The 17,697-nt window shown below is 35.4% G+C and overlaps 1 protein-coding gene across 2 annotated transcripts in view; it reads left to right on the top strand.

Annotated features, from left to right (window-relative positions):
* Nucleotides 1–17,697, top strand: part of COL11A1 (collagen type XI alpha 1 chain) — a 233,048-nt gene that overhangs the window by 167,320 nt on the left and 48,031 nt on the right. For both annotated transcript variants that reach the window (XM_042953107.1, XM_042953106.1), the window contains 3 exons: nt 11,075–11,182; nt 15,577–15,684; nt 17,151–17,204. In XM_042953107.1, coding sequence (XP_042809041.1) covers nt 11,075–11,182; nt 15,577–15,684; nt 17,151–17,204 — 270 coding nt within the window. The remainder of the gene's footprint in view (nt 1–11,074; nt 11,183–15,576; nt 15,685–17,150; nt 17,205–17,697) is intronic.

Below are 17,697 nucleotides of genomic sequence, written 5' to 3'. Positions count from 1 at the left end.
ATCCTAAGGGGGATCCTGTGAGACAAAGTACCAGAGACATCACTACAAGCATAAAACATACAGACATCACAATGACTCTAAACCCATATCTTTCTATAATAACACTGAATGTAAATGGATTAAATGCGCCAACTAAAAGACATAGGGTATCAGAATGGATAAAAAAACAAGACCCATCTATTTGCTGTCTACAAGAGACTCATTTTAGATCTGAGGACACCTTTAGATTGAGAGTGAGGGGATGGAGAACTATTTATCATGCTCCTGGAAGCCAAAAGAAAGCTGGAGTAGCCATACTTATATCAGACAAACTAGACTTTAAATTAAAGGCTGTAACAAGAGATGAAGAAGGGCATTATATAATAATCACAGGGTCTATCCACCAGGAAGAGCTAACTATTATAAATGTCTATGCGCCAAATACCCGAGCCCCCAGATATATAAAACAATTACTCATAAACATAAGCAACCTTATTGATAAGAATGTGGTCATTGCAGGGGACTTTAACACCCCACTTACAGAAATGGATAGATCATCTAGACACACAGTCAATAAAGAAACAAGGGCCCTGAATGATACATTGGATCAGATGGACTTGACAGATATATTTAGAACTCTGCATCCCAAAGCAACAGAATATACTTTCTTCTCGAGTGCACATGGAACATTCTCCAAGATAGATCATATACTGGGTCACAAAACAGCCCTTCATAAGTTTACAAGAATTGAAATTATACCATGCATACTTTCAGACCACAATGCTATGAAGCTTGAAATCAACCACAGGAAAAAGTCTGGAAAACCTCCAAAAGCATGGAGGTTAAAGAACACCCTACTAACGAATGAGTGGGTCAACCAGGCAATTAGAGAAGAAATTAAAACATATATGGAAACAAACGAAAATGAAAATACAACAATCCAAACGCTTTGGGACGCAGCGAAGGCAGTCCTGAGAGGAAAATACATTGCAATCCAGGCCTATCTCAAGAAACAAGAAAAATCCCAAATACAAAATCTAACAGCACACCTAAAGGAAATAGAAGCAGAACAGCAAAGGCAGCCTAAACCCAGCAGAAGAAGAGAAATCATAAAGATCAGAGCAGAAATAAACAATATAGAATCTAAAAAAACGGTAGAGCAGATCAACGAAACCAAGAGTTGGTTTTTTGAAAAAATAAACAAAATTGACAAACCTCTAGCCAGGCTTCTCAAAAAGAAAAGGGAGATGACCCAAATAGATAAAATCATGAATGAAAATGGAATGATTACAACCAATCCCTCAGAGATACAAACAATTATCAGGGAATACTATGAAAAATTATATGCCAGCAAATTGGACAACCTGGAAGAAATGGACAAATTTCTAAACACCCACACTCTTCCAAAACTCAATCAGGAGGAAATAGAAAGCTTGAACAGACCCATAACCAGCGAAGAAATTGAATCGGTTATCAAAAATCTCCCAACAAATAAGAGTCCAGGACCAGATGGCTTCCCAGGGGAGTTCTACCAGACATTTAAAGCAGAGATAATACCTATCCTTCTCAAGCTATTCCAAGAAATAGAAAGGGAAGGAAAACTTCCAGACTCATTCTATGAAGCCAGTATTACTTTGATTCCTAAACCAGACAGAGACCCAGTAAAAAAAGAGAACTACAGGCCAATATCCCTGATGAATATGGATGCAAAAATTCTTAATAAGATACTAGCAAATCGAATTCAACAGCATATAAAAAGAATTATTCACCATGATCAAGTGGGATTCATTCCTGGGATGCAGGGCTGGTTCAACATTCGCAAATCGATCAACGTGATACATCACATTAACAAAAAAAAAGAGAAGAACCATATGATCCTGTCAATCGATGCAGAAAAGGCCTTTGACAAAATCCAGCACCCTTTCTTAATAAAAACCCTTGAGAAAGTCGGGATAGAAGGAACATACTTAAAGATCATAAAGGCCATTTATGAAAAGCCCACAGCTAACATCATCCTCAACGGGGAAAAACTGAGAGCTTTTTCCCTGAGATCAGGAACACGACAGGGATGCCCACTGTCACCGCTGCTGTTCAATATAGTGCTGGAAGTTCTAGCATCAGCAATCAGACAACAAAAGGAAATCAAAGGCATCAAAATTGGCAAAGATGAAGTCAAGCTTTCGCTTTTTGCAGATGACATGATATTATACATGGAAAATCCGATAGATTCCACCAAAAGTCTGCTAGAACTGATACATGAATTCAGCAAAGTTGCAGGATACAAAATCAATGTGCAGAAATCAGTTGCATTCTTATACACTAACAATGAAGCAACAGAAAGACAAATGAAGAAACTGATCCCATTCACAATTGCACCAAGAAGCATAAAATACCTAGGAATAAATCTAACCAAAGATGTAAAAGATCTGTATGCTGAAAACTATAGAAAGCTTATGCAGGTAATTGAAGAAGATATAAAGAAATGGAAAGACATTCCCTGCTCATGGATTGGAAGAATAAATATTGTCAAAATGTCAATACTACCCAAAGCTATCTACACATTCAATGCAATCCCAATCAAAATTGCACCAGCATTCTTCTCGAAACTAGAACAAGCAATCCTAAAATTCATATGGAACCACAAAAGGCCCCGAATAGCCAAAGTAATTTTGAAGAAGAAGACCAAAGCAGGAGGCATCACAATCCCAGACTTTAGCCTCTACTACAAAGCTGTCATCATCAAGACAGCATGGTATTGGCATAAAAACAGACACATAGACCAATGGAATAGAATAGAAACCCCAGAACTAGACCCACAAACGTATGGCCAACTCATCTTTGACAAAGCAGGAAAGAACATCCAATGGAAAAAAGACAGTCTCTTTAACAAATGGTGCTGGGAGAACTGGACAGCAACATGCAGAAGGTTGAAACTAGACCACTTTCTCACACCATTCACAAAAATAAACTCAAAATGGATAAAGGACCTGAATGTGAGACAGGAAACCATCAAAACCTTAGAGGAGAAAGCAGGAAAAGACCTCTCTGACCTCAGCCGTAGCAATCTCTTACTCGGCACATCCCCAAAGGCAAGGGAATTAAAAGCAAAAGTGAATTACTGGGACCTTATGAAGATAAAAAGCTTCTGCACAGCAAAGGAAACAACCAACAAAACTAAAAGGCAACCAACGGAATGGGAAAAGATATTTGCAAATGACACATCGGACAAAGGGCTAGTATCCAAAATCTATAAAGAGCTCATCAAACTCCACACCCGAAAAACAAATAACCCAGTGAAGAAATGGGCAGAAAACATGAATAGACACTTCTCTAAAGAAGACATCCGGATGGCCAACAGGCACATGAAAAGATGTTCAACGTCGCTCCTTATCAGGGAAATACAAATCAAAACCACACTCAGATACCACCTCACGCCAGTCAGAGTGGCCAAAATGAAGAAATCAGGAGACTATAGATGCTGGAGAGGATGTGGAGAAACAGGAACCCTCTTGCACTGTTGGTGGGAATGCAAATTGGTGCAGCCGCTCTGGAAAGCAGTGTGGAGGTTCCTCAGAAAATTAAAAATAGACCTACCCTATGACCCAGCAATAGCACTGCTAGGAATTTATCCAAGGGATACAGGAGTACTGATGCATAGGGGCACCTGTACCCCAATGTTTATAGCGGCACTCTCAACAATAGCCAAATTATGGAAAGAGCCTAAATGTCCATCAACTGATGAATGGATAAAGAAATTGTGGTTTATATACACAATGGAATACTACGTGGCAATGAGAAAAAATGAAATATGGCCTTTTGTAGCAACATGGATGGAACTGGAGAGTGTGATGCTAAGTGAAATAAGCCATACAGAGAAAGACAGATACCATATGGCTTCACTCTTATGTGGATCCTGAGAAACATAACAGAAACCCATGGGGGAGGGGAAGGAAAAAAAAAAAAAAAAAGAGGTTAGAGTGGGAGAGAGCCAAAGCATTAGAGACTGTTAAAAACTGAGAACAAACTGAGGGTTGATGGGGGGTGGGAGGGAGGGCAGGGTGGGTGATGGGTATTGAGGAGGGCACCTTTTGGGATGAGCACTGGGTGTTGTATGGAAACCAATTTGACAGTAAATTTCATATATTAAAAAATAAAAAAAAAAAAAAAAAAAAAAAAATAAAAGCAGCTAAATGTTCACCTTTCAACTGAAAACATGTGACCTGTAGTGATTAATATTTACTATTAAAATCACAATATTTTATGATATTATGGTTATTATAATTCATGCAAGTCAACATATTCTATTGCCTTTGCTTTTGCATAGCAAAGAAAACAATAAAACAAAAAGACAACTACTGAATGCCTTTGGAAAACTTTTAATTTGCCATGTTCCCATTGCTATGGAAATAATGAGTGGGAAAATGATATTTCTATAGTTTTTAGCCCTTTTTTGGTGAGTTATTTTCATTTAGCCCTTTTTTTGTGAGCTATTTCCATTTAAGCAATTTTGATGTGTTAAATATTCACCATTGATGTAAAACATAAGTATACAAACAGTTTAAATTAGGATTAAAGATATTATTCTGTGGAAAAATCTCTACCATTCTTCTAATAGTATAACCTTAAATATATCATATAAAATTCTGGACCTTAGTTTTTTTTTTTTTTTTCCCTATTGAATTTTACCACGACGCTCTTTTGAGATTGCATATCTATTTTTGAAATATATAGATGTTCATGGACAGTTCTCTTAAGATCTGTTGCATTTATACCTTAGGACAGACATTGCTCAAAGAAACTTAGAGCTATCACCACATGAAGCATCACAAAAACCTCAAGGCAAACTATTTCTGTCCCCAGTTTATTGGTGAGAAATGTGAGCCATTGAGTGCTTGGTCAGTTTGCTCAAGATGGGAATGTTAGTGGCTCCATTGCTGGAAAGGAAAAAGATCACATATACAACTGACACATTTATTTACTTAGGGTCTGCTATGTTCTAGTAACTGTTCAAAGTTCTGGAGGTCAGTGAAAAAAATAAGCAAAAATCCTACCTTTGTGGAGCTGATCACTTATCAATTTAATCTATGTTGAAACCCAAATGCATTTGTTTTAAATGGAAAATTTTATTTATCTGACAATTATAAAGCCCTCTGTTCCTTACCTAAGCTGGTTAAAGAGCTATGTAATAATTTCTATCACTATAAATGTCTACCCTTTATGGAAAAAAATGCATTTGCAACGTTTCTCAAGGGCTGATACCTACCCTAATACATTTTGTATTCCCAGTCAGTGTCAGAAGAAAGTAGATTCTAACTATGTGTTTGTGGAATGTGTAAATAGGTTCTCTTTTTAATATTGGTTTTACATTTTTTTTTTGATGAGATTTCTCCAATGATTCAGTTGGGACTAAGCGATTCATAAGGCTTATTCTTTTAAAAGTTGGCCTGGGAATATTTTGAAAAGATTTGCAAGTTTCTAAGACCATTTGCTTAATAGGTAGGTATCATCAGAGATTTTCACTATTCATTTACAGATGTATAAAACAAAATCATTGCAGAGCATGCTGTTATTAGAAATATCTAGACTTATAGAATGTTTGAAATAACTAATGGAAAAAGAAATCACAGTTGTACTTTAGGGCACAAATATACATCCAGATAGTCTCTTCTTATTGTTTTCATCTACTGTTTCAAAGTTAATGATCTGTGACAAGATCATGAAGCAATATTTTAACTGCAGGAAAGTAATGTGTTTTTATTGTTAATTTTAATGCAGGTTCTACAAGCAAGATGGCAATCTGAAATTTAATCTTATGAATGCTCCAAGGGAGTAATTAAAATAGTTAAGCTTCACCATAAAAAATAGCATATAATATCTACAAACGGTACACATTGTCATTGATCCAAATCAGCATTCTTTCTTGACCTGATGTACATGAACATTTTATTTGATTAATGTTAAATATTCAACAGACTTTGGTAGAAAATTAGTAAGCATTCTTTTCTTAAGTAAGGCTAATCATTATTTTCATATAGCTTCTTGGCATAACGTATCCAGTTAAGGAAATACATATTTCTCTTAATTGTAATACCACATTTTCTAGATAAAATATATATTCAATTGATTCTCTCCTTCCTGCAAATTTGGGAAGTTTCTATTGACTACACATAAAAACATTTAGATCCTAATTTTTTTAAAGTTAATTTATTTATTTTGAGAGAGACAGAGATACAGCGCAAGTAGGAGAGGGGCAGAGAGAGAGGGAAACAGAAGATCCAAAGCAGGATCTGTGATGACAGGAGAGAGCCCAGTGCAGGGATGGAACTCATTAACTGTGAGATCATGACATGAGCTGAAGTCAGACGCTTAAGTGACTGAGCCACCCAGGTGCCCCTAGACCCAAAATTTTCAACATATCTATTATGTTCATATATTTTATGGAAAGACCAGTGCATATCTCTAATTCTATTATCATGTTCTTACATTTATTGCTGTTACTTATAATTATTTGATGCATACAGTAAATATTTTCTGCTTTGGAAGTATTGATGAAGAAATCATAGGGATATTTACAGAACAAAATTCAGTATGCCAAATGGTGCGTTTATTCCTTCAGAAAATAATGGTAGAAAGCCTAGCATACTACGGTAAGTTGTGCAAGAAACATTTAGAAGGATGTTTCATGCTTTAAATTCTCAGAATAGTACAACCTTTAGAAAAGACAGTTGTCATCCTGTGCCTAAAGAATGGCTAGAATTTTTAAACAGTACAGGAAAAGACCAAAGACTTTCCAAGGTAGAAGGTAAGTGTGACCAACCATTCAGAGGTAACAGCAGGCATATTGTATTAGAGGGACAGTGAAATCTATGATATATTAGGAGAAAATAATTTACACATTACAATACTAAAATCTAAAGTAAAAAAATTCTGAGTATGTGTGTATGAGTATTTGGGCGGGGGGAGATCAAGGATAAATACATTCTCAAAAAGATACATTAATCCAAATTGTTTATAGAGTTCTGTACATACGAAGGAATAGTTAGCTTTTAAAAATCAAAGGTGGAACCTAATGAAAAAGTCCCACACATGTGTTGAATAATTCTCCAAACTAAAAACAATTCTTTGGTTTTGAAAGTTAAATAAAAAACAAAAACAAAAAAAAGCTTGTAACAGTGACAAGAAGCAAAGATTCTAATGATTAACAAAGTTTAAATGAACTATATGAATGACAGAGAATGACTATTAAGATGAATGACCTAAGCATTGTCATATTCTTTGAAGTTTTCTCATTTTAGAGGATGTTCAATGAATATGAGCTCATTCTGGTAGAAGTGGTCTTAAATGGCTTTCTCCTATTTATTAAGATTTAGCACAGTATGTTTGAATTATAGTGGTACAATCAATCAAGGATTCTTTTTTTTTTCTAACACTATTTATGAAGTACTCAGTACTTAGGAAGATCTTTGTGTGGATTATGGCACATCAGGCCCTTACGGTATTTATCTGAAAAATAAGCAAACTATATTGGAATTAAATTATATTGCATATACAGAGTAAATAACACAATAATTGCTTAATAGGCTCGATAACTGGAAAATAATACATTTTTTAAATATAAGTTTCTGCTTCCTAGTGAATTTCTTATCATTCTAGTCTCATACTTGACGACCTCAATACAGTCTAATATGATATCTTCTTTGGGTAGTCTTCCAACATTTGGGGGTTTAATGTCAAACAGAATTAAAGAGAAAGATTTCATGGCCTGACAAATCAAAATTGCATCTCTTTTTGTACAGTCAATTACAAATAAAATATCTCAGCACTTAAATTGGATGCTTAGTTTAGATTTTGATAACACTAATGAGTAGTAATCCTTTTCTGAGATTTTACAAGTAAAATGTTAAAGCAGAAATGTAATGCGGTCATGTGGTATGCACCAGTGTTTCAGATAAGTAGAGACTTATCTTTCGGGAGTCACATTATATACTGTCTTCTGGTGATATTTTTCTATTACAAAAAAAAAAGCGCTTTATCTTTCTCTCTTTGTAATTCAAAGAACACCTTTCTATTTCTCTCAGTGTCATGGTCCTTGTTCTTATTCCTCTTGTTCTTCTCCTCACTCTTCCTTTCCTCCACCTACTTCTCTCTCTGTCTCTCTCTCTCTCTCTTCTCTCCTCCTCCTCTCTGTCTCTGTTTCTCTCTCTCTGCTCCTCCCTCCTTTCCCTACCTGTCTCTCCCTCCCTCCCTCCGCCTTGCCCTCAACCTTATCCTCCAGACTTTGCTTCTGACCTCCCTCTCTCTAATAAGTAGAGACAAATCTTTATATTCCTTTCACTTTTAGAGCAGTACCTCTTGAATGCAAAAATACTTAGAGGACTCTACTCTTATTTTTTTCTTCTGCACTGGCCTCTGAAATTATTCATCCAAAGTATGCCACCTGGTTAATACTTATGCCACTTGTGGTTGACTTTTTTTTTTCATAAAATATTTTAACAGGGGCACCTGGGTGTCTTAGTTGATTGAGTGTCCAACTCTTGATATCTGCTCAGGTCATGATTCCAGGGTCCTGGGATTGAGCCTCATGCAGCATGGAGCCTGTTTAAGATTCTTTCTCTCTTTCCCTCTGCCCTCTGCCCCACTCACGCTTTCTCTCTCTCTCTCTCTAAAAAAAAAAAAAATATATATATATATATATACATATATATATATATGTATATATATATATATATATATATATACACACATACACACACATACATATATATATATACACACATATATATGTATATATATTCTTTAATATTATTGAATTTCAAAAACATTTTTACAGAGGCTAGATGTTTATTGTCTAAAAAACTGCAATTTTACTTTGTAATTGTTTCTTCTTTAGTATTTGAAATATGTAATTGGTGAAAATTTAATTTTCAAACAACTCTTGATTAATTATGCAATATGAGGAACAATTTCTGGGTTTGTTTTTAAATATATACTTATTATAGCTCAAAAATGTCACTTTTTGTTTATATCAAGCTTAAATTTCATGATTTCTTTCACCATATTTTTGTAGTTTCTCCAAATTATTTGTCTCCTAAATTTAAGATACCCTGTAATTAAAAAATCTACAACACTGGTTGAAATAGTCCTATAACAAACAAAAAATTAAAGACAAAATCACTTTTTCTAGTGGTACTCTTAAGATTATTGCCAATAATCTCAAATCTATAGTCTCTTAATTCCTTTTAATTGCTTTAGCATTCAGATACCTGGCTACATAAAAACTATTCTCTGTACCTTGTGAATTTAGCTAGAAAAAATCATATCAGGAAGTTAAGTAGTAAATATTTTTGTAATCTTTAGTAATCACTGACTATATAGATACAATTGAATAGGCACTAAATGTAAAGAAATTCCAATTAAATAACCCTTGGGAGTCACTGATATCACCAGTAGAGAGAAACAGTGGTGGCTTTGTGGACAAAGCACAAGGAGTGCAAGGTCAGGATTTATTTTGACCAGCTACATGATTTTTCTTTTTTTTTTAAGCTTATTTATCTTGAGACAGAGACAGCACTAGTGGGGGAGGGGCAGAGAGAAGGAGACAGAGAATCCCAAGCAGGGTCCATGCTGTCAGCCCACAGCCCAATGTGGGCTCAAACCCACAAACCGTGAGATCACGGCCTGAGCAGAAATCCACAGTTGGATGCTTAACCAGCTGAGCCCTCCAGGCTCCCCTTGACTAGCTACATGATTATGAGAAGGATAAATGACCCCTGAGCCACAGGGTCTCACCTTTAAAACTGACATGCTAAGGCTTCTGTCAACTCAGTGGGTTTTTTTGTGAGAATAAAAATGACAAAATGAATGTGGAATGGCTTTGTAAATTGTAAAGCACTATGTCGATACAAACTGTTGTCATTATTATCACTGTTCTTGTGTTCCTACGGAATTGATTCTCTACCTAATAAAATATAAATTAGAACAAAGTCAATAATTCATATTTGTATAATAAAAAGATTTCCATTTATATGGGAAGTAAAATGTTAGAAAATAAATGTTAAGCTATTGTATTCTCCAGCTTTTATAAGTCATTTCTTCTATGATTTTTGAAATGCTGTTATTATCTAAATATCTTAATTTTAAGGAAAACTGCTAGTAATCATATTTTCTAATATTTCACATTTAGTTCCATCACAAAAGAAAATGGCAAATGATAACTTAGCCATCCATCCAGGGATCTAATCCAAAGACAACATTCTTGTAATTTTTCATTAAATAAAGTTGGAAATAGTAAATAGGTTAACTTGAGCTTTACATGACTTAGTAAATATGTTTGCATTTCCTTTATTCTTTCTTTAAATAATGATTTCTTAAATGTCTTACATGTTATTTTTTTAAGTTTACATATTAGGTATTTTTTAAGCAAATTAGTTGAAAATATATGGCATCTTCTTTGAAACTCAATTGGACATACCTAATTATATGAATTATACTGTCAGTGTTCATAATAAAACCCAACGATCCCTGTCAGACTCTAAGATAAATTAAGGACCTATTTTCTGGGAAAAAGTCCAATCTCTGGGATAGTGATTATCAAACTTTATTATGTAAAAAATTATATTTGTAGCCTAATGCAGTGACAATTTCTGAACTCTTTTTTAGGACTTTGAAATTATGATTCAGCAAGTTTGAGGTGAAGCCCAGAAATTGCTTTGAGAAATACTAGTCTAGAAAATGTATTCTGCCAATCCGTAATAATACAGGAGTAAATCATATAAGTTATTTATTGGATTCGTGTTTCATAAAGCATTGTGAACCATTTTGAACACTTAAATGAAAAAAAAGATACTTGTAAACATTAAAGCTTTAAAAATTAAAATTTTTATATCAATGTTTCCTAATTTCAATATCTGCGCTTAATATTGGGGCTAGAAATTAATCATTCAAATAGTACAACTATTCCTATTTGAGATCTTTGAATTGTCTAAAAGTGACTTTACATTATTTACTATACTATGAGACTCTACTATTAAATAAGTGATTCTTAAGCCAGTTTCCCATCACTAATAATAAAATACCTTTTTTCCCCGTGTACTAGGGCTCACCAGGAGAACGCGGATCAGCGGGTACAGCTGGCCCAATTGGATTGCCAGGGCGTCCAGGACCCCAGGGTCCTCCTGGTCCAGCTGGAGAGAAAGGTGCTCCTGTAAGTAATTTCAAGGAGAAAATATATTATACTGCCATTCTGCACAAGTTATTACTTTTTATTCAAGGATATTAGTTCTTCATACTCCACTGCCTTCTCTCTGCATATGTGCCTGGCATATAAACACACCTCTTTTTATATTTATAATAGAGAAAATTTCAAATTCAATTAAATGAGATGACATTTTCCCACACTTTATGAAACTCTAAGACCTGTGAGGGAGTTGGATATTATGAATGTAAAAGGCTTCTGATTTTGCTCCTTTTAAAAAATAAAATTGGAGTTTTGATTAAAACTATACTTTGCTGCTTTATATTAGAAGTATGCACTTTTCACTCCTCTTGTATTACAAGTTCATATCCAATATTTCCAAAGTCTGTAAACGAAACCCATAGAAAGTGGCTGCTCTTCTCATGTAATTTGAATTTTGATCTACAGTGAATGAGATGGAAAACATTTAACCAATTATTTTATCTTATATTTATTGGATTTAAAATTTTTATTTTTAAGTGATTATAGGCTATAGTCTGTTCATTAGGCTTACGTTTCTTTGTCAAGATTTCTCTGTTTTTGTTTCTGCTTTTGATTTAATCATATAAATTTTCCTAAAAAATTCTCATCCTCCAAGATTAAAACAAACTCATTCATAAATGTGGATAAAATGGCTTTTAAAAAAAGGTCCTTGAGTGCTAGAAAATATATCCAGGGCACATCATCATGAGGGCCGAGAGATTAAAAAGTATCCTTTGTTGAATATTAGAAAAGACTACGAATACTGAAAGCTGAGTAGAAGGAAAATGAGAGAACAGGACTTGGTCTGTTGGGCATTCATGATAATTCTTATAGATAATTACGGTGGGGTTCAAATGAAGGAAGTTGATAAAGAAGTGGGATAGGTACATGTAGAGCAACCCAAGTAAGTCATATGGCTAAAAAATAGTGGGACAGTAGGTAGAAATACAAGCAGAATTGAATGCATTGCCTCTTGTTATTATGCTGCACATGTATTTATCCACAACCAATAATAAGAAAAGAATCAGTGAAGAGTGAGGAAGTTAAGGGTGTCAGAGTAGACTAGAGCTGCCAACTCTGAGCCAGTCAGAATTGAGCTGGGAATTCAGGTCTGTAATTTGTTTAGCTCGTGATTTTGGTTAAGCTATTTAACCTCCCAAAACCCAGGAAAAGAAGATAAGTACAGTATTTCGTAAGGAATGTTAGTTCTAAATTACTTTGTAGAATCGTGATAATAAATCTTCAGTGAGCCATCATCATCATGTTCGTGGACCAGAGTTGTCACAAAAAAGGGTGGATTATAACCAGAAAATAAATTGACTTTTGAGTAAGGAGGGATGGATTCTGTGAATAGGGTACAGGTACAGGCTAAATACAAGATCATGCCAAGTGAAAGGACATGGGGATGAGTATCTGCTTCTATCAAAATGTTAAGGTAAGATTCAGCTGTTAATATTAGCAAAGGGGTAGAAATGATGAAATAAAGACTGCTTAAGGAGAGATGGATGATGTTTCTGGTAGTCCCGTAGACTGTGGGCCAAGAGATGCATACATAATGGAGGAAGAGTTTGTCATCTTGCAGAGTTGTAAATGAAGAATCTAAATTTAGTGTGGTGTAGAGCAATTGAAAGATATTCTCCTGACTCCACACAGACCAGTATCAGAAGAAATAAATGGCAGGTGATTCTTGGCTAGCAATCATGTGTACTATAATGAAGGCAGGTAAGAATTAATGTGTCTTATTTATGGATACTCTCGTATAAAAGAATTGATTTTTGGAGTTCAAGCTCTAAAAGAAATCCACATTTAAGGAGAAGTATCTGAATCAGCGATGTGGTTAAAATAGTGAAGTTCCCTGTGAATAACACAGCACATTTTTGGAGTATAAATAGGTTTGAGATATTGCAATATTTGATTTAAAGGAAATAAAAGGTCTCCAAGGTGACACCAGGGGTATGTCTTGCATGATAATTGGGGAAAGTTTTGAGAAACCAGGTCATATGGAATCTAAGAAATTAATAAATCGGTTTACAAGTTAACTTTGTTTTATAGATAGTTTGTTATTTTTGTTGTCAGTAAGTAATCAACTCAACAAATATTCCTTAAGTGGCTACTCTGGGCCACAGGCCAGAGGGATGCAATGGAATGCAAAAACAGACATAGTTCTGCCCTCACACAATTTATTGCCTGATGGGGCAATTAGATAATAAGCAAAGGACCACTAAGTACATGTATAATTACAAGCTGTGGCTAGTGATATGAAGGAAAAGTCAGCTTGTAACAGAATGGAGCTGGAATCAGGGCATTTCCTTGGACAGGACACTGATGGTAGAATGTAAAAGATGAGGAGGAATTATCTAGGGGAAGGGTCCAACTAGGTAGATTCAGGCAAAGTGACAGGAGTAGCACGGAATCAGATTTAACTGAAAAAAGGTATAGAGGGAGTTGGAATTCTAGAAAGCCAGTGCAAGGGGGAAGGCCAGATGCTGCTGGGCAGGTAGGAGGAGATAGATAATGATAGACTGCACTAACAGTTTAGTCTATATCTTAGGAATGGTAAACAAGTAAACTGATTGAAGAATGTTGGTAAGATGATCTCATTGTCTCTCTGGTTACAGCATGGGGAATAGTTTGGAGGTGAGAATAGATGTGAGAAAAGAAAAAGGTTATTTCAGTTGTTCAAAGGAAGGCTGATAGTATCTTGGGATAAGGTGTTTGTGGTGGAGATAAAGTAAAGTAAATACATTCAAGAGATAAAACAGATAAAACTTAGTCATTGTAAAGGGACAGGAGGTGGTAAGGGAAGGAGGGTAGGGAACAGGGTAACACAAAGGCAGGAGCTTAAGAATTGTGGATTCCCAGCCTATATAACAAGAGAGCAGAGAGAACCACTGGGAACAATCAGCCATATATACCTTCTGCAAAATTGATGAAATCTTGACCTTTAGGAGATAGTTTACTTTATACTCTGAAAGAAATTTTAATGGAAAATAGATGTCATCTTCATTATCAAGACACTATTTTTTTCTTAAATTGCACAATAGAGGTATTTTAAAAATAGGAAAATATTGCCGTTGTCAAAAAATAAACAAAGCTAACAGCCTTATCATTTTGAATCTATAAAGGCAGGAGTGAATTAAAATATAAAAATCTAGGAAAATCCATGATGCATTTGTTAAAAGGAGAAAAAGCTGATGCATAAAGCAAAAAGTTGGTTATATGGGAAAATGCATTTTATGATTTCTTAGGCCTGTTTCAGAGCCCAGCTATTTCAGTAGCACCACCAAAAAAAAGTAAAAGCTCAGTGAATTTTCATAAACATCAAGCATCTGATTTACCAATATACAATGCTTGATTAGGAAATGTGAGTTTGAAGGAAAAATTCTAAGTTGACTCTCAATTACTTTTGTGGGCCATAGCCTGAGATTTATAAATTGTTAGTGATGAAGTTTTGGGGTGATGGTGGGGTGCTCCAGAGCCAATGACCTAGAAAGAACTCTTGAAAATGTCTTTGGTGCAAAAAGGTGATTTTATGAAAGCATGGGGACAGGACCCGTGGGCAGGAAGAGCTGCATGGTGTGGTGACGGGTAACTCATTATATACCTCAGGTTGAGAGGGGGTCAGGGATAGAGTAAGTCTCTAAGGAATTTTGAAAGCAAGGTATTCAGGACCTTGAGGGGCAAACTGTTGCTAGGAAAATACAATTTATTGTTATTTAATAAAACCTCAGTCACAAGACCCTTTAGATGTATATCATGGGACCATAAGCTTGGGGTATGATTGCCAGCATATATATCTTGGTGCAGTTGAGATAAAGGAAGTTGACTATAGGATCCTGGAGGTTGGGACAATGTTAAGCTAAGGTTCTCTTTTGTCCCTAGCAGAGTGTGATCCTTGAGTTGAGCTCCTAGAGAGAGGTCACTTTGCCTATTTCAAGGGCTTGTCAATGGGCTGTGGGCAGTAAGGGAATTTAATTTTTCATTTGCCTTAGTTTCCCACATCACCATGGCAAGCACTTAAACCCCTTTCCTTTGTTCTTGGCTAGCCAGGAGTGTCTGAGGAATATCACACAGATCCCACCTGGGGTGCGGGGGCGGGGGGGCGGGGGGGAAGCACCAACTTGTGCTTTACCCCTCAGCCTGCCTCATGCTCCCTCATCAGTTAGCGAGGATGGTGTTCTTAGTCAGGAAAGTATGTAGGTATCTTTTGTGTCATCATTTGTTAATTGAAAATATTTTCTACTTGCTAACATTAAATAATTTATCTGTCAAGTTTGGAACTCAGAGTATGACCTGCTGCAGCTATACTTAAAAATCCTAATAAACAGCTAACTTAAAGGTTTCTTACAGCAGAGTAATGGTCTGCTGGATTTTCAATACAGGGAGAAAAAGGTCCCCAAGGCCCTGCAGGGAGAGATGGAGTCCAAGGCCCTGTGGGTCTCCCAGGGCCTGCTGGGCCTGCAGGCTCGCCTGGAGAAGATGGAGACAAGGTTGGTATTCTGCGTCCATATGAGTACATCCTATGAAAATGCAAGTTTTTTCTCAAGAATTCTAGATTTAATATTTCTGAAGATTAGATGCCAAATCTCAAGACAGTTTTTTCAAAGTTTCATGCATGTTCCATGTGCTCAAAGGTTTTAATTTACAGTTTGAATACTATTATCTATCCAGGAAATAGTGTGTTGGATGTAAACAAAAAAAGAGAACACAAGAAAAATGGTAGAGAGAAAAAATAGCACATGGCAAAATTGCTTATTTATTTTCAAAAATATGTGTTTCTGAACTAAATGTAAAACTAATTGAAGTCATTGCTTGTATAGGCTTTGCCCTTGTGTCTTGGATATTGCAAAAGAAGACTTAAAATAGGTTAAATTCTTAAAATAGGTTAAATTTAAGAAAATTAAAAAAAACAAAAAACAATAGTTTACATTCCTATTTGATAATACTGGACATCTCTTTTACCAAACATAGAAATGAAGATTTTAAGCTTTTTATTTATTTTTTATTTTTTTTTAACATTTATTCATTTTTGAGAGACAGAGCAAGAGAGTGTGAGCAAGGGAGGGGCAGAGAGAGAGAGGGAGACACAGAATCCGAACCGGGATCCAGGCTCTGAGCTGTCAGCACAGGGCCCAATGCGGGGCTCAAACCCACGAACTGTGAAATCATGACCTGAGCCGAAGTCGGACGCTTAACCGACTGAGCCACCCAGGAGCCCCTTAAGCTTTTGATTCTAAATGCATAGCTGTATTGTTACGTGTATGTATCTAAGGTGTTTTCTAATGTTGTGAAATGCCATAACACAATTTATGAGCCAGTAATCTGATAATGTGCAACATTTTTAGCATTTGGAAAACCAGGATAAAGAAGTAATTAATTAACTAAGAATTTTGATTAATATGTAATTATATTTTTGTTAATATACTTCCATTATCAGCTTGTGGTGGTGATTTTTCAGATAAAATTGATTTTGTGAATTAAAAATCCAGTTGCAATATGCTTCAAAGTTCAGTCGACTTTGGGTTATCTATATCTTTACTATATCAATATCAATATCAATCTATATCAATACTAGAAACAGAGTAGCAGAGAAAACCCATATTTTACATTTTTTAAAGTTTATTTATTTATTTTGAGAAAGAGAGAAAGCACAAGTTGGGCAGAGGAAAAGAGAAGGACAAAATCCCAAGCAGGTTCCACGCCATCAGCTCAGAGCCTGATGTGGAGCTCGAACTCATGAACTGTGAGATCGTGATGAGAGCCCAGATCATGAGTCAGATGCTTAATCAACTGTGCCATGCAGGCACCCCCAGATTTCACAAGTTAAACAGTGACATGAAACACTAGTATAGAATTACTTTAAAGTAAAATTTAATAATGGGTGATAGTGATGACAATTGCAATGGCAGGCATGACATATTAGGGATAAACTTTAACTCAACTCTTTCCAATACAGGGTGAAATTGGTGAACCAGGACAGAAAGGCAGCAAGGGTGACAAAGGAGAAAACGTGAGTTTCCTAATTCTTATTGAGTGGAATTATTCATTTAACTTTTGTTTTGTTTTGTTTTGTTTTGTTTTGTTTTGTTTTTTGGCTATTGACCAGGGATATTTTTCTGTAGTATTTACTACCTACTTGTAACATCCATACTACATTATCTCTTTGACAACTATTCAGTTGAGATTGAGTCAGTTCTAATTAAACCTCTTTTTGAAGTTATGTGTTAAGATACACAGTACTTCTAACCCTAAAAGTCTCACAATAAGACTAAGTCATCAGCAAGTTTACCTTCATTGCTCTTGCATCAAATATCCCTGTGATTTAATGAGAAATGGTGTCTTAGTGTTGTTATAAAAAGGATTTTGACCTGATGGAAACCTAAAAATGCCTCAGGTACCCCAATGGTTTATGAACCATGCTTTTGGAACATTTAAGTACTATTCCCAACACATAGCAGTTATTGTGATGAACAATATAGTCCAATGACTGTTTTTCTTTAGTG

The sequence above is a fragment of the Panthera leo genome, chromosome C1 (genome assembly GCF_018350215.1).
Source record: "Panthera leo isolate Ple1 chromosome C1, P.leo_Ple1_pat1.1, whole genome shotgun sequence".
Classification (NCBI taxonomy): Eukaryota; Metazoa; Chordata; class Mammalia; order Carnivora; family Felidae; genus Panthera; species Panthera leo.
Note: the sequence above shows the minus strand (reverse complement) of the source record. Positions and strands in the feature narration are given on the sequence as shown.